Below are 27,939 nucleotides of genomic sequence, written 5' to 3' on the forward strand. Positions count from 1 at the left end.
AAAAGTTGAGCCTGTAATTTTATTTTGCATTTTACTGTGCAGAAAAAAAGATGTTTTCTTTCCCTTTATCCTACATTTCTATCCCATTCTTTTCCTTCTCCATTTCACTTATTTCTTTATTTTCATTTGTACTTTTCACTATTATATTTTTGATCAAATTTATGGGAAAAAAGGAAAGAGTCAAAAAGAGTATTCTGTGGAGGAGCTAAAGTATGCAGAGTGGAGCAATAAAGATGATAAGGGCTCTGGAGGCCAAACAGTTCAATGAATTTGGTATGCTTAGCCTAACCAAGGGAAGGCTTAGGGGAGACACGACAGCCATCTTCCAATACTTGAAGGGCTCTCATAGGGAAAAGGGCATGGATTTACTCTCCATAGCACCTGAGGGAATAACAAGAAGCAAGCCTCCCTGAGTTCTGGGTTATTCATCACTGGAGGCTTTCAATAACAGTTTGGACAACCACTTTTTCAGGATGGAATAAGGACTCCTGCCTTGGGCAGAGGATTGGACTAGCAGACCTCCAAGGTCCCTTCCAGCCCAAGGATTCTATGATCTCCACTTCCTGTCCTGACCTGTAAGAGTTGGCTGGCTGGCTGCTGAAGCTTCTCTTCTATCTCCTGGATGAGATGGTCAAGAGAGCGCACTTCCTCCATGTGCTTGGCCAAACCCTTCTCCTTTCTTGCCATAATATCCTTCTCCGTCTCTTCCATTCTAGCCAGCAGAAGCTTCTCCTGTCCTTCCAACCAGAGTTGTAGTTCTCTGAATTCAGCCACTATAATTTTTTTGTGTTTTTCAATGAGATCCTGGAACAAGAAAGGCATACTTTTATTTTAATTATTTTACTTAATTATTTTTATTTTAACTGCTATAATAATTAAACGGATTCCCTTCCAGAACTGAGGTGGGAGACTTTCCTAAGGAGAAAAATAACCCTTTTGATATAAAAAAGGGCAGAGGGGAAGGTTTCTAAAAAGAAAAAGGTTTCGGTTTAAATGATCTCTCATGAAAATTTTCTTGGCAATCAGGGATTCCAAAAAAGGAGACAGAAAAATGTTTGAGTTCACAATTTTTTTCAATAAGATGAAATACAGTTTGCATTTATTATGCCAACCAAACCCCTTCTAGAAAAGAGGGCTCATGGGATAGCTGCAGTTAACTCAACTGTGACTCATTCAGCCAATGGTGACATCTCAGTCCCCAGGTTAAGAACAAGTTCTGTGTCCTAATACTGTCTTTAGCTTGAATTTCCCTTAAGTCAGAACTTGTACTTGCAAACAGGCTGCCTATTATCCAAGATGGCGGATGGGGTTCTCCTTCCTATTAGCTCAGAAGCTCCTCAGCACTGGATCAATACTTACAAGCATCTCCTGCACTGTTTGCTCTGTGTCGCTTTTGTAAGTAGCTATTTTTTCTTTCTGCTCCTTCTGAGCCTTCAGACAATCCTCCACCTTGATCTGAAGAGAAAATACAACTTTTGAGTTCCGTAAATAATTACATTGGAGGGAAGACCCAGTTAGATGATAGATGCAATCCTCATAAATACATGGCAGTTGCCAAACGTCTGAATTTTGATCATGTGACCACAGGGATGCTTGCAATGATCACAAGGGTGAAAAATCTTATGACACTTTTTCTATTGCCGTTGTAACTTCAAATCATCACTAAATGAATGGTTCTAAGTCCAAGGACTACCTGCAATGACATTAAATGGAGCTGCCTGAGTCTCCTGTTTGCAGTCATCCCAGAAGCATCACTGAGAAATGAAAGTTTGGGCTGACCCAGCAGGAGTGTTTTTCAGGGTCTGCACTCAAGATTTTGGAGGACTCCATGACAATTTGGCTCAAGAGCAAATGTGGAAAGGGAGCTGGTAGAAAGGGAGCCTATTTCTCCCTACAGGCAATTTCCTTTGCTAAGCAAGACAGGGACACTGCAACCATCATTAATACTTGCCATTTGCCAATCACCCCAATTTGGATCAGTGACCACAGAGAGGCTACAATGGTCATAAGTGTGAAAACAGTTGTAAGTCACTTTTTTCAATGGTGTTGCAACTTTGAACAGTCAGAAATTGAATGGTTCTAAGTCAAGGAATATGGTAAATCTGTCTTCAACAAATAGGATTATGAGAGGATAAAGCAGGAGGTGAAGCTCTCAGGCTGGAATCAGGGAAGTTTGTTAAAGGAATGGCCCAGGCAGAAAGCTGCAGAGGAGTCTAATAAGAGCAGGAACGAATGGGGGGACACTGCTGCCTAGCAACAAGAAAATAACAAGGTAGTTAGAAGGACTCCAGTTAGAAGGATGCTAGCTAAGGCACATAGACATACACCTTGGTAACTTACTATAATAATAAAATACACACCCCTTTTGATAAGAAAGCTTATTAGTATAAAATATGCAATTTATGAAGGAGGAGGAGAAAAGAAACTCATGTCAGAGAACCAATGAGTGACTTTTTCCTTGTTAACTTCCTTGATCTTAAATGTGTAAAATTTCTAATTGTATATGGTTAGGGGTCTCGGCTTTTTTTAGCTGCTGAGATCCTTTTGCTGAAGTAGTTCAATTAAAGTTATTTGAACCTCCTGTCTTGTTCTGATTGGCATCTGCTCAAGGCTAAACCCATTTTGCGGACAACAGAGGAAGCAAGTAAAGTGATCTAAGGATTGACAGGAAAGCCGAGGATCTGGATGCCCCTCCGCAACGATTCCTCCTGGCTGATTCCTACCTGATATTCCTGGAAAGCCTCCTCCGCAGGGATCACCGAGTGGCCCTTGTGCTCTTTGGATCGGTCGCAGACCAAGCAGATGAGGGTCTCGTGGTCCTTACAAAAGAGCTTGAGGGGCTCCCGGTGCTTCGGGCAGAAGCTCCCCCCTTCCTCGCCCGGATGACGGCTGCATCCCCTGGCCACTTCAGCCACCCGCGCCAGCTGCCGGTTGGGGAGGACGCTACGGGGCGCGAAGGTCTGTCTGCACTCGGGACAGGAAACCTCCGATTCCGACGTCCCCCAACTGCGGGTCAGGCAGCCCCGGCAGAAGTTGTGGCCGCACTCCGGGATGAGCACGGGGTCCTGGAAATAGTCCAGGCAAATGGAGCAGGTGGCTTCTTCCAGCAAACCCTGCAAGGAGGCTCCGGACGCCATCGCCGCCTCCAAAAGGGAAGAGAAAGTTCAGTTTCGTTTCTTTTCCTCCGAATCAGGTGACGCCCTTTGGACTCCGCCCAGGCGGGAAACCGAAGTGAATGGTTGTTGCTCTTGAGGTCGTCTTCGCTGGCTTCTTAAAGAAGAACTGCAGTATTTTAAAAAGAACAAATTGGAGAGGAGGAAAAATTCGCGGGACGGACCCCGATCCATTATTATTGGCCCAACCAGCTCGTTAAAGGGAAAATTGTTTTAAAAACTGGAGAGAAGCAAATCCTTCAGACGAATCCTGATCTATTACAACAGCATCCTGCTAAAGAGAAAAAAATGGAGGGATGCCCCACCCCATCAATTATTGACCCAAACATTCTGCAAAAGGAGAGGTGGGGAAGTGTGGCCCCTTTATATGACTTGTGGATTTCAAGTGGGGTCTCCCGTTTGAGCAGGGGGCTAGACTAGAAGACCTCCAAGGCCCCTTCCAGCTCTAGTCTGATTGATTGACTGATTGATTGTCTTGCGACTCCCAGATTTCGTGAGCCAAGTGGTTCAGAAATATTGGCAGGATGAAATTGATTGCAGAAAACCCCTGAGCTCATACCTCCCATTCAACTCCACAGGTCTTTTCCTCATTTGCAACCATGCTTACAAGCTCAGGTAAATTTACCTGAACTGAGTTTCAGTGGGCAAAGCAAACTAGGTATCTTTAGAGCTGCTATGGGTTGGCAAAGGCTGGGTGTCAAGACCTTCAACTTTGCAGGCCTAATTTTCCAAGACAAACTTACGGCCAGACTGCCTCTAAAATTCACTTTTGGCCTCTCCTTCTCCATAGCTCCACCCACATTTCTCTTTCCATCCTCCCTCCAAAAAAGGGGTGGGGCCTACCAATTCCTAGCCAATCCCATCTTCCCATGGATTCTCAGAGACCCCTTTCGAAGGCCCTATCTGCTCCCCCAGAAGTGGGGAGATGCTGCAAAGCAAAAACCCTAAGGGAAGTCAACAAAGGCCTAAGGGATGGAAGCCCCGCCCCTTATTTACATATGGGTGGAAGGCGGGTCTGGCTGCCATCTTGACTTTGTTGACCTGCCTTGGGAGATCCTGGCTATAATCCCCCTCGCTTTTGAGATTCTGTTGGGCTCGATCAGTGGCTCTCAATTTGGGGTCTGTAGAAATCCAATAATAATAACAAATTTTATTGTCATTCTGCATATACAGTATACAACAAAATTGATTTAGCCTCTACTGGTGCAATCCATAACAAAAAAACAAGACAACATGAATAATCAGAATGCTAAGTTACCCCAGATACCTAAAGAGATTGAAACAATGTTAGAAAGCGATATAACAGTGATGGAGTTAACTCAAGAAGCAAAATAATGGAAATTCACCAGGCCCAGATGGAATTCTTGCAGAATTTTATAGAACATTACAAGAATCGTTGAATCTTCCATTGTTAGAAGTTATGAATGAAGTTACGTTAAAGAAGAGAATACCTAAATCATGGTCAGAAGCTTATATTACACTTGTTCCAAAAGAGGAGGCCGATCCATTACAAATCAAGAACTATAGACCTATTTCCCTACTAAACGCAGACTATAAAATTTTTGCTTCAGTATTGGCAGAAAGACAAAAAAGACTTAAATCATTTTATTCATCTTGATCAAAATGGATTTCTGCCAAAGAGACAAATTAAAGAAAATATGAGAGTAATCTTGGACACTTTGGAATACTACGAGGCATATCCTGAAAAACAAATGGCTTTGATATTTTTAGATGCACAGAAGGCATTTGATAACGTGATTTGGCGATTCATGTTACTACAGTTGGAACAGATGGGCTTTGGTAAAAAATTCATCTAAGCAATAGAAGCTATATATCATGAGCCAACGGCAAAGGTAATGATAGAGGGAAAACTGACAGACTCTATTGATATAAGAAGAGGAACAAGACAAGGGTGCCCACTATCACCTTTGTTGTTTGTGTTAACTTTGAAAGTGCTAAACATAAATATTAGAGATGAAAAGAATATAAAAGGGATGAAAATTAAAAAATATTTAAGTTGCAAGCATTTACAGATGACCTGGTCTTTATCTTAGAAGACCCACTAGAAACAGCATCAAAATTGATAGAAAAGATAGAGACATATGGCAAAGTGGCTGGTTTGAAAATAAATAAAGATAAGACAAAGATCTTGACAAAGAATATGCTATTAAGACAAAAGAAAGAACTGGCAGACCTATTGAAAATTCAGGTCACAAATAAGATCAAGTACTTGGGGATATACTTGACAGCAAGATGCAGTACATTAAAAGAGAATAATTATATCAAACTTAAACAGCAGATAGCGCTAGATTTGGCAAAATGGGAAAATTTACAACTGTCACTAATAGGGAGAATATCAACAATCGATGAATATATTACCTAGAATTTTATACTTGTTTCAAACAATTCCAATTAGGCTTGGAAAACACTATTTTGAAGATTTAAATAAAATTGTGTTGAAATATATATGGCAAGGTAAGAAAGTGAGAATAAAGTTAAAACTTTTGCAAGATGCCAGAATAAGAGGAGGATTTGGTTTGCCTAATTGGGAGTTGTATTACCAAGCTACAAATCTGATGTGGGTTAAGGATTGGATAACATTAAGAAATACTAGATTGTTGACATTAGAAGGTTATGATGTATTGTTGGGGTGGCATGCTTTTTTATGGTAGAAAGGAACTAAAATACAGGAGTATTTCAGAAGACATTATATACGGGAGTCTCTGTGGTTAAACTGGGAGAAGATTAAAAGACAATGTTATTTGAAAATTCTAGTCTGGCTATCGACTATTGAAGCATTTTCTTATCCTATAATATACAAAAAGGAGCAAACAGTTAGATATGGTGAAATATTGAATGAAAAGGGTGAACTTAAATCTATACAAAAACTAGAGGAACAAGGTATAAAGATGAATTGGTTTTCATATGCACAAATACATTCAAGGTATGATAAAGATTCTAAAACAGAAGGTTTCTACGATAAACTGACTGATTTAGATAAGATTTTGACAGGTACTGATGAAAAGGTGATTAAAAAATTGTATGGATATTTATTAGAAATTAAATTAGAAGAACAAGTTAAAGAAACTATGATTGCTTGGGGGAAGAATTTTGGATATGGGATTGATCTAGAGAAATGGGAAAAAGTTGTGGTCTCAAAATTATAAAATGACAATGTCAACAGTATATAAGGAAAATTTGTGTAAGATGTTTTACAGGTGGTATTTCCCCCGACAAGAATAGCAAGAATGTTCAAGTATAAATCCGAAAAATGTTGGAAATGTCATCAGACACCTGGCTCATTATCATATGTGGTGGACTTGTGCGGATGCTAAAAAATACTGGACTAAAATCCACACGTGGTTGGAAAAAATGACAAAAAAACATATAGATTTGAAACCAGAGATAATTTTATTGGGAATTTTACCTGAAACATATAGTAAAGACTTGAAATACCTGATTGTAAATGTATTAACAGCGGCTAGGATTGTATTTGCTAAAAACTGGAAAAATGAGAAAATACCATCACAGGAGGAAATCATTAAGAAAATATTAGAATGTGCTGAAATGAGTAGATTGACATTTGAAATTAGAGAACAAAGTGACAAATAATTTTATAAAATTTTGGATCTATTCTATCAATGGCTAGACAATAAAATATAGCAATTAAATATGTAGACTTTTAGAAAATACTAAATATATAAAGATGCATTTTTTCTTATTATATCTACAAAATGATTTTAGGATAGATTTGGGATGATAATATGAACTGTCATAAAACAAATTAAGTAAAATATTATTTCATAAAGCATGAATGAATAAAAGTATAGTCAAATAATTAATAATGATATTAATGTATTTAATATTTGATTGAAAATACAAGATCATATACAATGTAATTGTAATTGAAGACTACGAAATGGAAGCACAAAGCAATTTGTAAACCAGGATGAGAATCGTCCCTCAGTATCTTCCTTACTCTGTTGAAACAGTGAGACCTGGCGATGTCTTCCAGTGGTTTCTTGTGCCCGATTAATCATTCTCTGAATTGCCTTCCTGTCCTCCGCTGTTTGTACCATACTGTTATGCAGCATGCGAGGACACTTTCTATTGTAGACCGATAGAAAGAGGTCATCAGCCATTTTTCCACCTGATTTTTTCCAAAGACACTAAGGAAATGGAGTCCCAGTTGAGCCTTCCTAACCACCAGGGAGGTGTTGTTTTTCCAGGTGAGGTCTTGAGTAATAAGCACTCCTAAGAATTCAAAAGAGGAAACCCTCCCCACACAGTAGTTCGGAGAACCAGAAAATACCACCTCTGACTGGCCCTGCCCCCATCTATTCTCTGCCTCCTGAGTCCCAGCTGATCGGCTGGGTCTTCTTTGGTTGCCCTGCACAGGAGAACGGAGCTGGAAAGCAGGTTAGTGGGGTGGGGAGGGAATGGGGACTTTGCAGTATCCTTCCCCTGCCATGCCCACAGAACTGGTAGTAAAAAAAAATGAACCCCATGACTGATATACACATTAAAAGTGCCCTATGACAAATTTTCATACTTATGACCAGGGGTCGGCTTCAAAAATTTTAGCAAGGGGTTCTCTGCCCCAGGGGTCGCCAATCCTTTGGACCACAAGGGACCACCAAACTAATAATTTTAGATCCCACAGACCACTAACATGAATTTTGACAGACGGTGGCTTGCTGACGTTGGTGGGAAAGTCGGTCCCATATTCCAGAGCTGCAGTAGTCACAAGACTGGTGCTTTGGTCATCCCAGAGCAGCTGCTCCTCCACCCGGGTGTACCGGCCAGCCATGGACTGGAGGAGCTGCTCCAGGATGACCAAAGGGCCAGTCCGTTGACTACTGCAGCTCTGGAATGTGGGACCGACTTTTTCCACCAACGTCAGCAATCCACCCCGGGACGGATTTCCTTCCCCACCGTTGGTCTTAACTTCCAGTTCCAGCTCGCGTGGCTCTACTCAAGGTAAGGTTTGCGCTCGGTCGAAGGGTGGGGGCCGGTGGGTGGGCAGGTCATGTGGGTGGCACAGCCTTGTGTTCTGGAGCAGCCTGGATTGCTTTTGGGGGGAGTACTTGGGGGGAACATTTCTCTTTGGACCACCAAAATTTTCTCCGGGCCCACCAGTTGGCGACCACCGCTCTGCCAGGTTGCTGGGTGGGTGTGGCCATGGTGGGTGTGGCCTAGTCAGCCTCCTGCACCACAGTGGGTGGGGGTGTTTGTGCTCCCCGGGCTCTGGAGGCTCCCTGGAAGCCGGAAATGGGCCCATTTCTGGCCTTCCCGAACTTCCGGGAGGCCCATTTTTAAGCCTCCCGGAGCCTCCGCGCACAGCCTGCACTTACCTGGCATCCAAATGGGCTGCATGGGGACTCCTGGGAGGGGAGGAGTGGGCGGGGCAGGCAGGAACGGGATTTGAGGGTTCTCCGAACTCTGCAGAACCTTAGCAAGGGGCCCTCCCAAGCCCCCGTGAGCCCCCAGCAGCCCCCCCTGCTTATGGCCATGGCAGCATCCCCATGATTACATGATCAACGTTCCATCGTTTGGCCATTGGTTCCTATTTATGATGGTTGCCGTGTCCCCAAGTCAGGTGATCCCCTTTTGTGACCTCCTGACAAGCAAAGTCAATGGGGAAGCCAGATTCACTTAGCAACCATGTGACTAACTTAACAACTGCAGTGATTCACTGAACTCACTTAACAACTGCCTCATTCAGCAACAGAAATTGGGGGCTCTATTGTGGTTGTAGGCCGAGGACCGCCTGTATTCGGTATGTTTGGATTCCTCACTTGCTCCTTTGGCAACAGCAGCTTGTCCGTCTTCAGTTGTTACACTGAACAATCCACTGATATTTTTTTCACACATCATAAAACTAATAACATCACTCTAAAAAAGAAATAAAATCTCATATTGGCAGAATAACATAAGGAAAAAATAAATTTCTGTACGTAAAATTGCAAAGGGAGGAATTAAAATCCATGAAGCACCTATAAAATTAGATCAGTCTTATAATCGGTAATCCGATTGTTGTAGATAACTGAGTGAGTGAAGTATAAAAAGACAGAAGTAGCAGTAGGATTTATTAAAAAAACACCCCTGTAAGGCTGTAAAGCTTATATTGAGTCTAATAGCTGCTGAAGCCCTGCTAGGGTTTGTTGGGATGATGACAATTATATGCATATTTAAAAGGAAACAGAAAAAACAGGGGAGGAAAGAAAAAAGGAGGGAAAAATTACAGAATACACTGAGTTAATGGGAACTTCCACAATCATGGATGGCAACTAAACATTAAACAAACAAGCCTGATACATAAATGAGGGAGTTATGATGGACATCTAAAACAACCATTTATGGGTTTAGCTGTAAGATAAGGTATTTTTTAATATTCATACACCTGAAGACATGATGCTAAAGCCTATAAAGTTTCTAAGACACCTCATTTTTTTTTTAATTCAGAGACATTTAAATGATGGTCAGGTTATTTCTCTCTAGATCAACTGATTGATCCACTCCTTCAATTTACAAGGCTACCTAACCTGTTAGAGGAGTGTCACGCAGGTGCCTTCATGCAAAGAGAAATAGGGCAGGAGGGTCTCTCCAACCAAGGAAGTGTCTGAGAATGTATGGAGCAGAGCTGCGGTCTTGGCATCAAAGAAGCTCACTTGTCCCCCTTCGCAGTTGAGAGAGATGCGAATTCTCGTGGGCCTCTCAGACAGGACCAGTTCAAAGCATTTTGATGGAGAGAGGGCCGTGTATTGTCCTTCCCATTCCCAAATCTGCCACTTCCTGGTCTTTGCATGAACATCTTTAAAGTTCACTGGCTTGCTGGTAACCCCTATAAACCATCCTCTTGTACCGCTTACAATAACATCCCAGAAATGTCGCCCTGATGAGAACATCTGACAGCCAAGGACAGAACGTTTATATTCAAATCGCTTAAGTCCTTTGATGCTTTTTCGATCTTCAGAGATTTTAAGGGAGTCAGGATTGGCTGTGTCTGGATTCAGAGTTACATTCACTGTAAGGGGGAAGAGGAGGATGGAAGGAAGGAAGGAAGGAAGAAAAAAAGAGCTTCAGTTGCAGGCCTGGTGTGTGAAAAGAACAGAACAGAACAACAGCTTTATTTGGCCAAGTGTGTATCAGGCACACAAGGAATTTGTCTCTGCTGCATAAGCTTATATTGTACATATTAATGGAAAATAATAGTTCATAAATCATAAAATCATTAAAGTTTACTGGATCATCATAATCTTTAAGGTATCTAATCCTATATTTCTCTTTTTTGTTACTCTATCATGTTTCTCTTAAAGTTACTGGCATCAGAGCTTAAAACAGCAAGCAATTGTGATCCAAAAAACTCATATTTACCTTCCTGTAGTTGAAGTCCACTTTCCAGAGTATCTGGGGAAGAAAAGAGGAGGATTCAGCATCTCATCACTGGAATTGGAGCAACAGAAGGGCCTCCCTCAGATACCCTAGTTTGCTTTCCTTGGACTCAAATCAGGAAATAAGGAATAAGGAAAGCTACAAGCTAAAATGTCGTTGGTGGCTATATATCACGGGTGCCAAACTCCATTTCATTGCGGGCCACATCAGGATTGTGTTTGACCTCAGAGGGCTGGGGTGGGGGTGGGTAGAAGCATTCCTGTCAAACAGACAACAAATGGTCAAAATTGGGAGTGTCCTATCAAATTCTGTACCTGTCAACAGTGGTGTCCCCCAAGGCAGTGTTTTAGGAGCAACTCTCTTCATACTCTTCATAAATGACCTCTGTGCTCATATTAAGAGCAACTGCGTTCTTTTTGCTGATGATGTAAAGCTATTCAACACCACCGACAATACTGCTACCCTTAAAAAAATCTTGACTATGTATCAGAATGGTCAAACAAATGGCAACTTCAAATCTCAACAAATAAATGCTCTGTCTTACATATTGGCAAAAAAAAAATCCGAAAATAAAATACAAGCTAAATAGTCAAGACCTTGTTGATGATCCAAACTCTGTCAAGGACCTTGAAGTACTCATCTCTAATGATCTAAGTGCTAGAGCCCACTGTAACTACATAGCCAAAAAGGCATTAAGAGTTGTTAACCTAATCCTATGTAGCTTTTTCTCTGGTAATATCACACTACTAACTAGAGCATACAAAACATTTGCTAGACCAATACTTGAATACAGCTCATCAGTCTGGAACCCGCATTACGTATCTGATATTAATACAGTGGAGAAAGTCCAAAAATATTTCACAAGAAGAGTTCTCCATTCCTCTACTAGTTGCAGAATACTTTATGCCACCAGACTTGTAATTCTAGACCTAGACAAGATAGCACTACGACGCGTTCGGTCTGATCTAAGTATAGTACATAAAATTATACATTGCAATATCCTACATGTCAATGAATACTTCAGCTTCAACCATAACAATACAAGAGCACACAATAGATACAAACTCAACCACACCAAACTTGATTTCAGGAAATACAACTTCAGCAACAGAGTGGTCAATGTCTGGAATACTCCATCTGACTCTGTGGTTTCTTCCCCAAACCCCCAAAACTTAAACCTTAGACTTTCTACTATTGACCTCACCCCTTTCTAAGAGGTCTGTAGGGAGTGTGCATAAGCGCACCAAAGTGCCTACTGTCCCTGTCCTATTGTTTCTTTTTATTTTTCTTATATGTATCCATTTCATGTATTCATAATTATGTTTATACTTATACCTATTACCCTTTAAGCAATTGACAAATCAAATAAATAAATAAAAATAAATATCAGGGATGCCAAACTCGATTTCATTGAGGGCCACATCAGGGTTGTGTTTGACCTCAGAGAGCTGGGGTGGGTGTGGCCATATGTGGGCGTGGCTTGGTGGGAGTGACACAAGACTTGTGTAGGGGGGGCTCCTGTGGTGACCAAGTGGTAAGGTAGGACTCCCCTCCCTCTCTCATTATATTCTTCCTTCCTTTTTTTTTCCTTCCCTCTTCATTCTAAGATCTCCTTTCCCCCCTTACTTTATTTTTCCTTCCTTGCTCTCTTCCCATCTTTTCTTCTTTTTCTTTGTCTTTCCTCTTTCCCTTTCTCCTTTCCTGCCCCTTCTTGCATGTTCAAATGATTTTGTTTTGTTTTTAGTTTTGATAGCCCCCTGTCAGCCAAAATGGGGGGTGGGGGGTGTTGATGCTGGCCAAGTTGAAATAAGAATGAAACCATCAAGAAATGTCAGGTTGCTCACAGTTTGGTTCTTTCCTCAAGAAAAGTTAGTAGAAGCCAACTCCATTGATGAGCAGGGAAACAAGTGTGGCAATTTGACTTTAATTGAATTATGCGTGTAAAAGATAATGAGCTCAGTAATATGACAAACAGCTTCAAGGATGAGGGTGCAAGTTCAGAAAGTAGCCATAAAGAACTTAAGGGAAAAAATTCGAGGCCTGCTTGGGCTGACATTAGTTGAAACAGCGAGACAGAGAGAGAGACACACACACAAAGAGAGAGACAGAGACAGAGGGTAGACTTAAGCGTAACACACAAAATTATCTGCTACAATGTCCTACCAGTCAATGATTACTTCAGGTTCAACCATAACAATACAAGAACACACAACAGATACAAACTCAAAGTAAACCGCTTAAAATTCGATTGCAGAAAGTACAATTTCAGCAACAGAGTGGTCAACACCTGGAATGCACTACCTGACTCTGTTGTTACATCCTCTACACCCTACTCCTTTAACCTCAGACGATGCACTATTGACCTCACCTCATTCCGGAAAGGTCTGTAAGGGGTGTGTATAAGTGCACCATCGTGCCTACCGTCCCTGTCCTATTGTCCACATTTATTCGTACCTATTTCCTGTATTCTTACTCATATTTATACTTAAACCTATTATCTCGTGACTGACAAATCAAATCAAATCAAATAAATAAATAAATAAAATAGCATAGGACTCCAGAAACCTCAGCCAAGCCACCAGTCCCTTTTCTGGGACAAGTAGAATCTGTTGAAAGGAAGGACATGTTTAATTACCCCTCTGGGGAATGTAAACCAGAAAGAGGGGTGGCGGTGGGGATATGATTTTCTGAATAGACTCAGAAAGAAAAGAAAAAGTGAGTTGAGAAGCAAGTCGAGGAAGGTTGACTGTGGAACAACAAAGCAAATTGCAAGGGCTCCTTGAGCAAAAGTCACAGCAGGGGAATGCAGAGGAAACGGCAGAGGAAGAAAGAAAAGGAGACTCAGCCCAGAAAAGGCAGCCAAGGGAACGGCCCAAGCAAGGAGAGAAACCCTTCTGGCCATAGGAAGAAATGACAATGGGTGCAAACTAGAAAGTGCAGTGAAAAGTTGGGGTTAGAAAAAGGCTGAAGGAGAGAAAGGAAAGAAATGCAGCCAAGGAGAAGATCATCTTGCCTTGACTAGTTGTAGGCAAAATTCTGATAGACTAAAGCTGCCTAAAGTTGAGTCTGTATAGCCTCAAGGATCCCCTTCTGTTGTCCTCTCTGCCACCAAACCAGAAGTCTTCCAGTCCTCCCAACGAGCGTCAGAGAAGCAAAATTGGGGGGGAAGTGGGGGGGGGGGATTTCCCAATTCAGAAACCCCTTGAACCTGCCAGTGCAAAGAATTATATCACGTGCCCAATTTCACTGCCTTAAGAAACGGACCCTGGAAGAGGCGTTTCCTTGCAACTGGAGTTTGTCATCCAGTCCGCAGTTTGTTTGTTTTTAAACTGCTTTTCTCATTCCTGTGCCATCCATATTTCTTCTGTGACAGAGTGTCTCCCTGCACCTCATATTTGGACTCTGCCCTCTTTGGCCACCTCCTTCTTTGAAAAAAGGCTTTCCTGACCAATTCTTTTTCTCCTGGTAGCTGCCTGTGTTCCCAACTACAACCGTCATAAATATGAACCCGTCCTCAAGCACCCAAAAGAAAATCACATGGTTGTGGGAATGATACAATGGTCATAACTGTGAAAAATGGTCATAAGTCACTTTTTCAGCGCCATTCTAACTGTGAACAGTCACTAAGCGAACTGTTGTAAGTTGAGAATTGCTTGTAAATGGTCAACTATGAGTAGCTAATGGTTCCCTTTTTAGCAAATCTGTAATGGGAGCAACCAGAAAGATCCTCTTCCCCTCCTGGTGCCAAGACACAAGGCCTTTCCCCAGAGAAATAAGGATCTCTCTTCCACTCATCCTGAAATTGATCCTTCTTTGATCCCCCTGACAGTGATCCAGAATCTCTCTTGGATGCTCAAAATGTTGTCCAGTAAAACCCCAGCGGCTATTTTTTTACCTCTCAATTTTTTCATGGCATTTTTCAGAAGCGGAATTACATCACTGCAATCCCAGATTGTCCACTTCGGCTCTACAAGTAAATCCACCGGATTCTCATATGTTTCCTTGGCCTGGAATCTGGCAAGAGAAAAGAGCAGAATAACAGAGTTGGAAGGTCATCTAGTCCAACCCACCCAACTGACCAAGCAGGAGACCCGACACTGTTTCTGACAGATGGCAGTCCAGCCTCTTCTTGAAAGCTTCTCGTGATGAAGCCCCCACAACGTCTGAAGGCAAAGCTGTTTCATTGGTTCATTCTCCTCAGTCAGAAAATTTCTCCTTATTTCTAGGTTGAACCTCTCTTTGATCAGTTTCCATCCATTACTCCTTGTCTGGCCTACAGGTGCTTTGGAAAACAGCTTGACCCCTTCCTCTCTGTGGCCGCCCCTCACATACTGGAACACTGCTATCATGTCTTCCCTGGCCCTTCTCTTCCCTGGACTAGCCATGCCCAGTTCCTGTAACCGTTATCAACCTGCCAATAGAAGCAGCTTCCTAAAGCATCAGACGGTGCTTGAGGATTGGATAGCTATAGGATCCGGTCTGGGTTGGTTACCAGAGGTTTTGTCTTCTGAGCTTTTGGACTCAGGCTGGAGCCCATCCTCAGGAAACTTCTCTCTCCGTCACCAGAATGTGTGCTGTGGGCTATTCTACGCGTTGTGTTTATGTGGTCCCTGGTTGTGTGTGGCTTTCATTGGTTAAGTGAGGTGTTGATGGCCACCTATTAATTCATAGAATGCCTTTTTCTTGTGTGGCCCCGTCCTTGGCTCCTAAGTACCTCGTCAGCTGGTGGTAGGTCAGCACTCCTGTGGACTGACAAGGGCCCCCGTTTCCCAGGCTTCAGTCATGTCTCTGGCCAGCTATTCAAATATGGGCACCATGGTGACCCAGTGGATCCCGATCCAGAACTGCATTCATCCACCTTCATCAAGTTCAACAAGAGATCTAGTAGAGGCCACTAAGTTTCAGTTTTGGGCTCCCTACTCTTGAAAATTCTTGTGGATCTCTTGGCCAAAACAATGGATCGTATCTTACCAAATGACCGATGACTAATAGGGGTGACATAGGTAATTAGACGATGGATTTAACATTCAAACTCATCTTGATGGATTTTAGTTCTGCATTTAACACAATTCTTCCACATAGACTAGTGTCTAAACTTAAGGACCTTGGGCTTTTTCATTCAATCTACCTTTGGATTATGGATTTCCTGTCTGGCTGCTCTCAGGGGGTCAGATTAGATAATCACACCTCCTCGGCCCTTATTCTTAATACTGGTACACCACAGGGTTGTGTGTTGAGTCCTTTACTCTACACTCTTTACGTACATGACTGCATTCCTATTCACGCCACTAATACTAAATTTGCAGCTAATACAACTGTGGTGGGACTCACTCAGGGTGTGTGTCTGCCTATCAAGATGAGGTGGACCGGTTGCTTTCATGTTGTGGAGACAATAATTTGGTCCTTAACACCAATAAGACCAAGGAGCTTATAGTGGACTACAGAAGGAATATATCAGACTTCCAGGCCTTGCTTATCAATGGAGACCGAGTGGAGCAAGTGGCCAGTTTTAAGTTTCTGGGTGTTACCATAAATGAGGACCTGACCTGGGGCGCTCACATTGCAGTACTGGTCAAAAAGGCTCAGAGATTATTCTACCTGAGACTTCTCAGGAAACAATAACTGAATGAAAAATTCCTGGTGACCTTCTACCGCTGTACTATAGAGAGTATCTTAACTTACTGCACCTGTGTATGGTTTGCTAATTACACAGTGGTAGATAGGAAAGTGCTCCAGAGAATTAACATCATTGCCCAGAGGATCATTGGTTGACCTCTCCCCTCTTTGGAAGAGCTTTATAGCTCCCACTGCCTTAAGAAAGTTCAAAACATTCTCAAAGATTCATCTCACCCTGGGCAACCTTTTTTTTTTGAACTATTGCCATCTGGCAGACAGTACAGGATAATAAAAACAAGGACAAACAGGCTGAAAATCAGCTTCTATGCCAAAGCAGTAACTATGTTGAATTCTACTGTATAACGCAATACTAATGCAGCATCAAGGGTTTTCTATTCAATTGTGTAGAATGTAAAGGATGTCTGTTTTTTTTTTTTGTTATTATTATTGCATAGTCAGCCAGATGTTCGGACTGGGTTTGGCATTTTTCTCTACCTATCGAGTCCTTACCAATGACCTGGGATGGGCAAATCTGGATGTTTGATGGTGCTACAGATATCGCCGCAGGATCGAAGCTGTTCCAAGTAAAGCTGCCTTCTGCAATTGACTGATGGCAAATTTGTCAATGCCAATGGTGTTCAAGTGGTGCTCCGGTTCTTTTGGGACTACCCTGGCTTGCCTTTGCCATAGTTGTTCTATTTCTATTTGTTTTATTATTATTATTTATAGTTTTCTTATGTATGATGTACACTGAAGATGGCATTTAATTTCATTGTACGAGGTTCAATGACAATAAACTTAAACTTAAAGGTAATGCAATGAAATCGCAGTTAACATCTGTCACAGTGTCCTTGTAATCCCAATTCGGGTGCTTGCCAACCGGCATGTATTTATGATAGTTGCATTACTTGGAACAGCTTACATCCTACAATGATACCTTTAAAACCATCAAACATCTGTCTCTTCTTGGGAAGGACTCAGTAGGTGGATAAAAATGCCAAATTCAATCTAAACATCTGTGAAACCAACCATAATACTTGATCATATCAAACATTTCTAATGATATTGTGTTGAAGTTATCTGAGGAAATGCCTAAAAAGCCCTGAAGTACAGTACATTCTCTTTACATTAAAATACTGCTAAATACAACCAGAACTTTCCAAAATAGGAAAATTGCTGAAGGATCTGCAAATCTCTGAGACTGTAAAGAAAAGGGTGGATTCACTTACTTCTTCAAGATGCTTCCGATGTCCTAAAATACAAAGAGACGAAGCATTGAAAGTAGCCTCTGCTAGGCTGAAAATTGCAGACATTAACACATATAAAGTACTTCCATTTTTTTAATGAAAAAACTCCCATTGCTCTTTTTTCTCCAGCTGTTCAACCTTTTAGCGGTATTGTTTTTACTTTTTTGCCTAAGAAAAATTATAACCCGGTTAAACACAATTACATACATACATACATACATACATCCGAACAAAGCGGAATACCATACATGTAAGTACCCGCAAAAACTTAAGAAAACATGTTTGTGTGTGTGTGTGTGTGTGTGTGTGTGTGTGTGTATAGCCTGCATTCTGAGCCTGCATTCTTAGAGGAAGAGGATTTGGAAGATGAGGAGGAAGAATTGGGAATGCCTTCCTCCCTGGGACCTTCCTCTTTGGCAATGCCTTCCTCCCTGATTGTGCCTCAGGTGTCGGCAGATAACAGAGAGGAACAGCCAGAGGCTAATCAGGAGGAGTAGGAGAGCATATTGGAGCAGCCTTTGAGAGAATCAAGCAGACGAATGCTGGCTTGATGCGAGGCAGCGTCGCAGGCAAAAGTGTGGGCTGCAGCGCAGGAGGCGTGGACGAATGAGAGAGTGAGCTGAATTAGTGACACCCCCCACAGGGAATAAAAGTGGGTATGTTTGCTGTGTGAACTTCGTACGGGACAACACGTGACTTATCCAGAGGAGCTCCAGTGTATTCAGTGTTGTGACAGCTTGTGTGATTTATATTCCTGTTTTCTTGTCAGACTTGGCAGACAGCAAGTGTGAGACTGCCAGGAACATTATCAGCTCAAAGAATTAACACTATAATTACTGGATTTGCTTGCCTGTTTGTATTCAGCTGGAGTTTCTTCTTCCTTTGTAAAGGTGAGACATAACATACATACATACATACATACATACATACATACATACATACATACATTGTGACTGGAAGGGTTGAGCCTGCTGTGAGTTTGGAGTCTGATGTATCAGAGGACACAGGTGTGAGTGAGGAGGAGGTGATGGCATTGGAGCCTGCTCTAAAGAGATGCAGACGTGAGCCAGGAGGATGAGAGAGTGTCGGAGACACGATCATCTCCAGAACCTTCCACTTCATTCATACCTCAGGTGTCAGCAGCTGATCCACAGAACGTGCCAGAGGCTTCGAGTGATGACGAGACTGACGGATGTTGGCTTGAAGTTAGGACTAGAAGAAGATTGAAACGTCAATCACAATTTGAAAAGAAACGTCAAGCCAGATATTAATTAGAGAGACTGACACGCCCCTTCAGCGGATAAAAGGAAGCATGCTAGCTCTTAATCCTTGTTCGAAGCAAAGTGTCTTTTGGTTTGGAGAATGCGCCTGACTCTCGGCTGCAGCATCTTGACTTATGGTTAGCTCGGACTTGCCAGACAGATTCCAGGAAGACTGCCAAGGACTGTGTAAACAGAAGCAGTTAACTCTGTCGTGTCTGGGTTTGTCTGTTTGAGCATTTGAACTTTGGATTCTCACCTGTGGATACAGGTGGGACAGAACACACACACACACACACATATATATATATTAGTTTTCTCAGGTTTTCGCGGTATGGCATTCAGATTTGTTCGGGTATTTTCCCATGTCATTGTAGTTGTGCTTTTAAAGTTGTAGCAACGTTTCGGCAGAATTTCATCTGCCATCATCAGGCTTCAGAAACGTTGCTACAACTTTAAAAGCACAATTACAATGACGTGGGAAAATACCCAAACAAAGCTGAATGCCATACATATATGTATGTATGTATGTATGTATGTTGTGGCTCCGATTCCTGAGCCTGCATTGTTAGAGGAAGAGGACTCAGAAGATGAGGAGGAGGAATTGGGAATGCCTTCCTCCCCAGGACCTCCCTCTTTGGCAATGCCTTCCTCTCTGATAATACCTCAGGTTTCAGCAGATAACCGAGAGAACAGCCTGAGATTAATCAGGAGGAGGAGGGCATATCGGAGCAGCCTCTGATAGGGAATCAAGTAGACGAATGTTGACTTGATCCTAGGCAGCATCGTAGGAAGAAGTGTGAGCTGCAATGTAGGAGGCGTGGGTGAATCAGAGAGTGAGCTGAGTCATTGAGACACACCCCACAGGGGATAAAAGTGGGTGTTTTCTCTGGAGATCTTGTATGGGACAAAGTTTTACTTTTCTTTCAGACTTCGGTGTGATTGTTTCTTGTGGTCTGCGTTGGAAGCTTTAGTGATTAATTCTTCTTGCCAAGGACATTATTAAAGGAATTAACTTTGTAAAGACCGAGTCTTCTTGCCTGCCTCTATTTGTTTGAGTTTGGACTCTTCATCTTTCTTAGAAAGGAGAAAGGTGAGACATAACATAAATATAAATATAAAATATAAATATATCCCTTTGGGAGAGATGATGTGCCCCAGGAACTCTATGGAAGTCTGGAAGAAGAGGCATTTCTCCAGCTTCGCATAGAGTTGATGCTCCCGAAGACGTTGCAATACCAGACAAACGTGTTGAAGGTGGCTGTCCCTGAACCTGGAATAAATCAACATATAGTCCAGGTACACCACCACAAACCGATCTAACATGTCCCGAAACACGTCGTTCATCAGGTGCTGGAAGATCGCGGGGGCATTGGTCAACCCAAACGGCATCACGGTGTACTCAAAATGGCCGTATCGGGTGCCAAACACCATCTTCCATTCGTCCCCCTCTCGCATGCGCACCAGGTTGTAGGCCCCTCGAAGATCGAGCTTGGTGAAGACAGTGGCCTCCCGCAACCGCTCCATAAACTCTCGAATGAGCGGCAAGGGGTAACTATTCCGCATCGTGATGGCATTCAATCGGCGGTAATCGCAGCACAAGCGTAAATCTCCCGTCCACTTAACGAAAAGAACAGGAGCCGAGAGAGGGGACGACGACGGCCGGATGAACCCTTGGGCCAAGTTCTTGTCCAAAAAAATCATGGAGGGCGGCCAATTTAGGCTCGGACATGGAATACAACCGTCCCTTGGGTAGTGGGACATCAGGCAGAAGATCCACCGGGCAATCATAGGGCTGATGCGGGGGTAACTGGTCCGCCTCCTTCTCACTAAACACATCCGAGAAGTCCAACAGTTCAGGAGGTATGGAGATGGCAGAGGTGGTGATGTCCTGGAGAGCACAGGTGTGCCCCACGTAAATGGTCCGCGCGCTGCAAACTCGGAAAAGAAATGGCATTCCGCGACCATGCCACCTGAGGATCATGAATCCGAAGCCAGGCCATGCCGAGGACTAATGGGAGATGGAGATCCGCGGTGATATAAAAGCGGATCACCTCATGGTCACCAATGACCAGGCACAATGGCTGGGTAGCGAATTGAATGAGTCCCGCCCGTCAATAGTCTCGACCCTCATCGGAGGGTCCACCGAAACCAAGGGGACATCAAAATGGGCCGCAAAGGCCCAGTTCATAAAATTCGTCATGGCCCCCGAGTCCACCAGCCCAATCGTGGGAATCCCTTTCGACCGGGTCAGCAAGAAAACCCAAGTGTCCAGAAGCAGATGCCGAGGGGGCCCAGAGTCCACCTCCGCTATTGCAGACGGATGTTTGATACGTGTCCGGCCTAGGGTTTCCCCAAGGTCAGGCTGGCCTTGTTTCCCCGACTGATCAGGCCGAGATTCCGGCACAGGCATGAATGCCCCTCTGTGCTTAATAGGACAAGAAATAGCAAAATGTCCTGGGCCCGCACAATACAAACACAAACCCCCCTGGAGTCTCCGTGTGCATTCTTGGGCCATCAAGCGAGATCGGACCGCTCCCAACTCCATTGGCTCCACAGTCATAGCCACAACACTTTGGGTGACCCGGGGCACTGGTTGCACAGGGCACTGTGGCAGAGATGTTGATGGCAGCTCCTGGATGGTACGCCGAGTCTTGCGCCGTTGAAGTCGGGAGTCGATACGGAAGCATTGAACCACCAGAGTATCGAGGGTCGGGACCGGTTCCACTCAAACCAATTCATCCTGCAGCTCATCCAACAGGCCACCCTGAAATGCGTCCATCAAGGCTGCATTGTTCCAATTGGAATCCAGACTGATCAGCCAAAATTCCAAAATGAATTCCTGCAGGGGGCGCTTCCCTTGGTGAAGTTCCTTCAGATGTCTGGCTGCCGTCTGCACCCGTATGGGGTCCTCATACATTTGGCGCATGTGCTGCCCAAACCCCTGATAATCCATTAACAACGGGCTGTTTTGCAGTAATAAAGGCGTGGCCCATCTAGCAGCCGAGCCCGAAAGGAGGCTTATTACAAGCCCTACCCGAGCCCGGTCATCTGGGAAATCCTCCGGCCTCAGAGGCATAAACAATTGGCACTGTCCCATGAAAGCCGGGAACATCTCAGGCTGCCCAGAAAACTTATCCGGCACAGCCACCAGGCATTTCCGATGGGGAGGAAAAGGAGGAGCAGCATGAGCCTGCAGCAGAGCAAGTTGATTAATCAGTTGGGTCAACTGCTGTTGCAAAGCCTGGTTTTCATTCTGCAGCTACTGGTGAAATTGCTGCTGCTGCTGCTGCTACCCCATCTTGGTCAAAAGATGGTTTACGTGTGGGGTACGGGACAAAAATGTTATGTCTCACCTTTCCAATGAGGATGGAAAGTCCACAACTCTGACAATATACAGGCAGGCAAGAAGATTCAGTAGTTATAGAGTTAATTCTTTGAAGCAGGCAGTGTTCTTGGCAGTATCACACAAGCTGCCTGCCAAGTCCGACAAGATAACAGGAACATAAATCACGAAGGCTTTCAAAAAACAGGATACACCAAAGCTCCACAGAAAAACTCACACTTTGTCCCATACGGAGCTCTCATACACCCACTTTGATCCCCTGTGGGGTGTGTCGGTTGCTCAGTTCAGTCTCTGATTCGTCGCCGCTTCCTGCGTTGCAGCTCACACTTTTTCCTGCGACGTTGTCTAGCATCAAGCCAGCATTCGTCTACTTGATTCTCTGTCAGAGGCTGCTCTGATATGCCTTCCTCCTTCTCCTGATTAGCCTCAGGCTTTCCCTCTCGGTTATCTGCCGACACCTGAGGCACAATCAGGGAGGAAGGCATTGCCGAAGAGGAAGGTCCCAGGGAGGAAGTCATTCCCAATTCCTCCTCTTCCCCATCGTCCTAGTCTTCTTCCTCCAACAATGCAGGCTCAAGCCTCAGAGCCACAACATACACACATACACACACACATATGGCATTCATCAGGCTTCTGTATTGTGTTCGTCTGTGAGTCAGACTTTTACAGTTGTTTCAGTTTTAAATTTGGGGCTAGCCTACTGCTGTTCCAAAATGGTTTATTCTTCATCCTGATTGGTTGGGAGTCTTGGTCTGTGTTTATTGGTCTTAGAGTTCTACTTGATTGCATATAAAGTACTTCCATTTTTTAATGAAAAAGCTCCCATTGCTTTTTTGTTCTCCAGCTGTTGAATTTAGAGGTTTTGTTTTTACTTTTTTGCCTAAGAAAAATTATAACCCAGTAATATCCAACACAATTACAGTATATATATATATATATATATATATATATATATATATATATATATATATATATATATATATATATATATATTTTTCTGAGGTTCTCATGGTATTTGTATGTGGATCTTTGGTTGTTCGGGTTTTCTCCCGCGTAAGATTCAAAGTATCTAGGCAACGTTTCGATGAAGTCTCATTCATCATCTTCAGGCTTCTGTCTCCGGCTCTGTGCTTCTCAGAGTAATGTGAGATTGCAGCTGCTTCCTCCTTTAACTTTGCCAGTGGGGGTGGGACTTGATTGGGTGGGGGCTTGGCTGTGTTCTGATTGGGTGGGGCTGTGTTCTCATTGGTAGGGGGTTTGGCTGTGTTCTCTTTGGTTGGGGGGTTAGCCGTGTTCTGATTGGTTGGAGGCGTGTTCTGTTCAGGTGGGGGCTTGGTTGTGCTCAGGTTAGTCTTAGTTGCTGGGGGATTTGAGCTGGTGAGTTGTGATCTTGCTGTTTGGCTTCTAGTACGTGGTCCTGCTGCATCTTCATAGTGGGTGTCGGTTTGCTTCATGTATGGCTCAGAGGGGTTTGAAGTGGGTAGTGATGCAGCTGCAGTGCAGCTTCTGGTCCATGGTCGTGTCTCATTTTCTGAATGGGTGGGAGTCTGTTTTCTATATGGAAGTGTGGTGGTGGCATCTTGTGTGGCTCTCATGGGTGTGGGTCTGGTGTCCTTCTTCATGTTAGGTACTCGTCTGTTCATGAGGGCGGGTTTCCAAATGGCTGGAAGGCGGGAGGTGTCATCTCGTTTGTTCATGCTGTGTGGGCGTTTTTCTATCTCTATGGCTTCTCTGATTATTCTGCTGTTGAAGTGTTCGGTTTTGGCGATAGTTCTGGTATTTTTAAAATCAATTTCATGTCCTGTGGCTTTGAGGTGTTGGACCAGGGAAGAGGTCGTTTCTTCTTTTTTGATTGAGTTCTTATGTTCTTCAATGCGTGCACTTATTCTTCTGTTAGTTTGTCCAATGTATGTGGTAGGGCAGGCAGTGCAGGGGATTTCGTATACTCCTTGGTTTTCTAATTCGATTTTGTTCGAGAAAACCCGAACAACCAAAGATCCACATATAAATACCCATGAGAACCTCAGAAAACAAATATATATATATATATATATATATATTTGTTTTCTGAGGTTCTGTGAGTAATATGTGGATCTTTGTTGTTTTCTCCAGCGTAGATTCGAAGTATCTGAGCAACGTTTCGATGAAGTCTCATTCATCATCTTCAGGCTTCTGTCTCCGGCTCTGTGCTTTTCAGAGTAATGTGAGATTGCAGCTGCTTCCTCCTTTTAACTGCCAGTGGGGTGGGACTTGATTGGGTGGGGGCTTGGCTGTGTTCTGATTGGGTGGGGGTGTGTTCTCATTGGTAGGGGGTTTGGTTGTGTTCTGATTGGTTGGGGGTTAGCCGTGTTCTGGGTTGAGCGTGTTCTGTTCAGGTGGGGGCTTGGCTGTGCTCCTCCGAGCCATACATGAAGCAAGTGATGCAGCACCCACATGAAGATGCAACAGGACCACGAACTAGAAGCCAAACAGCAAGATCACAACTCACCAGCTCAAATCCCCCAGCAACTAAGACTAACCGGAGCACAGCCAAGCCCCACCTGAACAGAACACGCTCCAACCAATCAGAACACGGCTAACCCCCAACCAATCAGAACACAACCAAACCCCTACCAATGAGAACACACCCCCACCCAATCAGAACACAGCCAAGCCCCCACCCAATCAAGTCCCACCCCCACTGGCAGTTAAAAGGAGGAAGCAGCTGCAATCTCACATTACTCTGAAAAGCACAGAGCCGGAGACAGAAGCCTGAAGATGATGAATGAGACTTCATCGAAACGTTGCCTAGATACTTCGAATCTTACGCGGGAGAAAACCCGAACAACCAAAGATCCATATATATATATAATATATATATATATATATATATATATATATATATATATATATATATATATATATATATATATATATATATATATATATATAAAAAACTGAAACAACTGTGGGCGCCTGACTCACAGACGGACACAATACAGAAGCCTGATGATGGCAGATGAGATTCTGCCGAAACGTTGCTACAACTTTAAAAGCACAACTACAATGACGTGGGAAAATACCCGAACAAAGCTGAATGCCATACATGTAAGTACCCGTGAAAACTTGAGAAAACAAATATATATATATATAATACCCTGCATTATGCTTCCCGAATAAAGGCACTTTGGAAAATCCAAGTGGTTATAATATTTCGTAGAAGATCATCAGTGTTGGGGTTCTCCTTGGCTGGAGATTAAGGGGATGGGGAGACCCTACAAAGAAAGCCCACCACCCCATCCCCTAATAGGGGGCAGGAACCTCAAATTGTGAAGAATATCCAGAGTCAGTGACCAGCAATTTGAATTCTTGCTTTTCACATGGCCTGCTTTTTCTGTATTACATTATGTATCCCTAATTTAAGCCATTTGGTCCTTGATGAAATACTGTAGTTCGTTTAGTGACTGTTCCTTTCCATAGAAAGAGTCCAAAAGATTACTAAATGAGGAGTGAAAAAAAGATTTTGAACCTTGTCAAGTGCAGCTAGAATGCAGACAAGGAAAGATATCTCAATCTCCACAAGAGAAGGAAGAATGGAAAAGATGATGGCGCTAGAAAAAATGGGAAAAAAAGACTGTTTTAATTAGATATGACCCATTATTTGTACTTGGAAGCTGCTTCTAAATTTTGTGCTCGAGATAGGAAAAAATGAACTCTCGATGCTTGATTTTGCTTCTTAGGCTAATTTGTTTTTATAGACATGGCTAATAATGACTAAACATGCAAAAATAAAAAGTTGAGGCTGTAATTTTATTTTGCATTTTACTGTGCAGAAAAAAAGATGTTTTCTTTCCCTTTATCCTACACTTCTATCCCATTCTTTTCCTTCTCCATTTCACTTATTTCTTTATTTTCATTTGTACTTTTCACTATTATATTTTTGATTAAATTTATGGGAAAAAAGGATAGAGTCAAAAAGAATATTCTGTGGAGGAGCTAAAGTATGCAGAGTGGAGCAATAAAGATGATAAGGGCTCTGGAGGCCAAACAGTTCAATGAATTTGGTATGCTTAGCCTAACCAAGGGAAGGCTTAGGGGAGACACGACAGCCATCTTCCAATACTTGAAGGGCTCTCATAGGGAAAAGGGCATGGATTTACTCTCCATAGCACCTGAGGGAATAACAAGAAGCAAGCCTCCCTGAGTTCTGGGTTATTCATCACTGGAGGCTTTCAATAACAGTTTGGACAACCACTTTTTCAGGATGGAATAAGGACTCCTGCCTTGGGCAGAGGATTGGACTAGCAGACCTCCAAGGTCCCTTCCAGCCCAAGGATTCTATGATCTCCACTTCCTGTCCTGACCTGTAAGAGTTGGCTGTGTTAGTGTTTGGGGACAAACCCCCAAACAGAGTGCACAGCAGCAGTCAAGCCAGGCAGCCAAATGAGAGAGAGGCTGGGCCCAAGAGTATACACACACTGGAGACAAAAACACTGTTTGTAGTTTTAAATAGTTATTTAATTCACACAGAGTTTAAGCAGTGTCATTCAGTCCATATGTCATTATCCAATATATCCATCCAGTAACCTAGTCCATTAACTAGTCAGTACAATGTCTTTATCTGCTTGTAAATCTTCTCCTTCCGATACCTTTCTCTCGAAGACAACGCTGAGTATGCACAGGATATCAGCTCACCAAGTAAACAGTCCTTTTGTTCAGTAGAAACGGTATCCAGCACAGTAGCCAACAAGCAGTAACAAACAGACGTCTCAAACAGGAGTAAACAGCAGGCAGCAGATAGCAGAGAAACCAGGCAGACCAGCGATCAGTAACCAGTAACCAGGAAGTGTTACGTTACTCTCACTGCCCTTTAATTGCTGCTTGCAACCGCACCCTTAATTATCTAATTACATTGCAGTTTGGTGCTTAAAGCTACAAAAACTTAAACCTAGGTTTATATATTTATTCACCCAAACCTAGTTGGTGTATCAATATACCCAACAGGCTGGCTGGCTGCTGAAGCTTCTCTTCTATCTCCTGGATGAGATGGTCAAGAGAGCGCACTTCCTCCATGTGCTTGGCCAAACCCTTCTCCTTTCTTGCCATAATATCCTTCTCCGTCTCTTCCATTCTAGCCAGCAGAAGCTCCTTCCAACCAGAGTTGTAGTTCTCTGAATTCAGCCACTGTATTTTTTTTGACTTTTTCAATGAGATCCTGGAACAAGAAAGGCATACTTTGATTTTAATTATTTTACTTAATTATTTTTATTTTAACTGCTATAATAATTAAACGGATTCCCTTCCAGAACTGAGGTGAGAGACTTTCCTAAGGAGAAAAATAACCCTTTTGATATAAAAAGGGGCAGAGAGGAAGGTTTCTAAAAAGAAAAAGGTTTCGGTTTAAATGATCTCTCATGAAAATTTTCTTGGCAATCAGGGATTCCCAAAAAGGAGACAGAAAAATTTTGAGTTCACTATTTTTTTCAATAAGATGAAATACAGTTTGCATTTATTATGCCAACCAAACCCGTTGTACAAAAGAGGGCTCATGGGATAGCTGCAGTTAACCCAACTGTGACTCATTCAGGCAATGGTGACATCTCAGTCCCCAGGTTAAGAACAAGTTCTGTGTCCTAATACTGTCTTTAGCTTGAATTTCCTTTAAGTCAGAACTTGTACTTGCAAACAGGCTGCCTATTATCCAAGATGGCGGATGGGGTTCTCCTTCCTATTAGCTCAGAAGCTCCTCAGCATTGGATCAATACTTACAAGCATCTCCTGCACTGTTTGCTCTGTGTCTCTTTTGGAAGTTGCTATTTTTTCTTTCTGCTCCTTCTGAGCCTTCAGGCAATCCTCCACCTTGATCTGAAGAGAAAATACAAGTCTTGAGTTCCATAAAGAATTACATTGGAGGGAAGACCCAT

General features: G+C 43.0%; 2 protein-coding genes across 3 annotated transcripts; both read right to left on the reverse strand.

Annotated features, from left to right (window-relative positions):
- Positions 1–27,878, reverse strand: LOC113454498 (zinc finger protein RFP-like). Of its 2 annotated transcripts, XM_087918883.1 has the most exons (3): positions 2,724–3,432; positions 1,360–1,455; positions 1–804 (listed from the first exon to the last, which is right to left on the reverse strand). In XM_087918883.1, exons 1-3 carry the CDS (start codon positions 3,135–3,137, stop codon positions 511–513), a joined length of 804 nt encoding a protein of 267 aa, XP_087775009.1. In that variant the 5' UTR covers positions 3,138–3,432; the 3' UTR covers positions 1–510. The 2 variants fall into 2 exon arrangements, with proteins under 2 accessions (XP_087775009.1, XP_087775010.1); XM_087918884.1 differs by lacking the exons at positions 1–804; positions 1,360–1,455 and adding an exon at positions 27,781–27,878 and having other exon boundaries at positions 2,640–3,447.
- Positions 9,246–26,390, reverse strand: LOC113455181 (E3 ubiquitin-protein ligase TRIM21-like). The gene is made up of 5 exons (XM_087918885.1): positions 26,380–26,390; positions 17,414–17,436; positions 14,464–14,582; positions 10,551–10,583; positions 9,246–10,200 (listed from the first exon to the last, which is right to left on the reverse strand). The coding sequence occupies exons 3-5, from the start codon at positions 14,477–14,479 to the stop codon at positions 9,722–9,724; spliced, it is 528 nt and encodes a 175-aa protein (XP_087775011.1). The 5' UTR covers positions 14,480–14,582; positions 17,414–17,436; positions 26,380–26,390; the 3' UTR covers positions 9,246–9,721.
- Positions 27,879–27,939: the final 61 nt, after the last annotated feature.

The sequence above is a fragment of the Pseudonaja textilis genome, unplaced genomic scaffold (assembly GCF_049901715.1).
Source record: "Pseudonaja textilis isolate UNSWEBS1 unplaced genomic scaffold, rPseTex1.2 PTEXSCF127, whole genome shotgun sequence".
Taxonomy (NCBI): domain Eukaryota; kingdom Metazoa; phylum Chordata; class Lepidosauria; order Squamata; family Elapidae; genus Pseudonaja; species Pseudonaja textilis.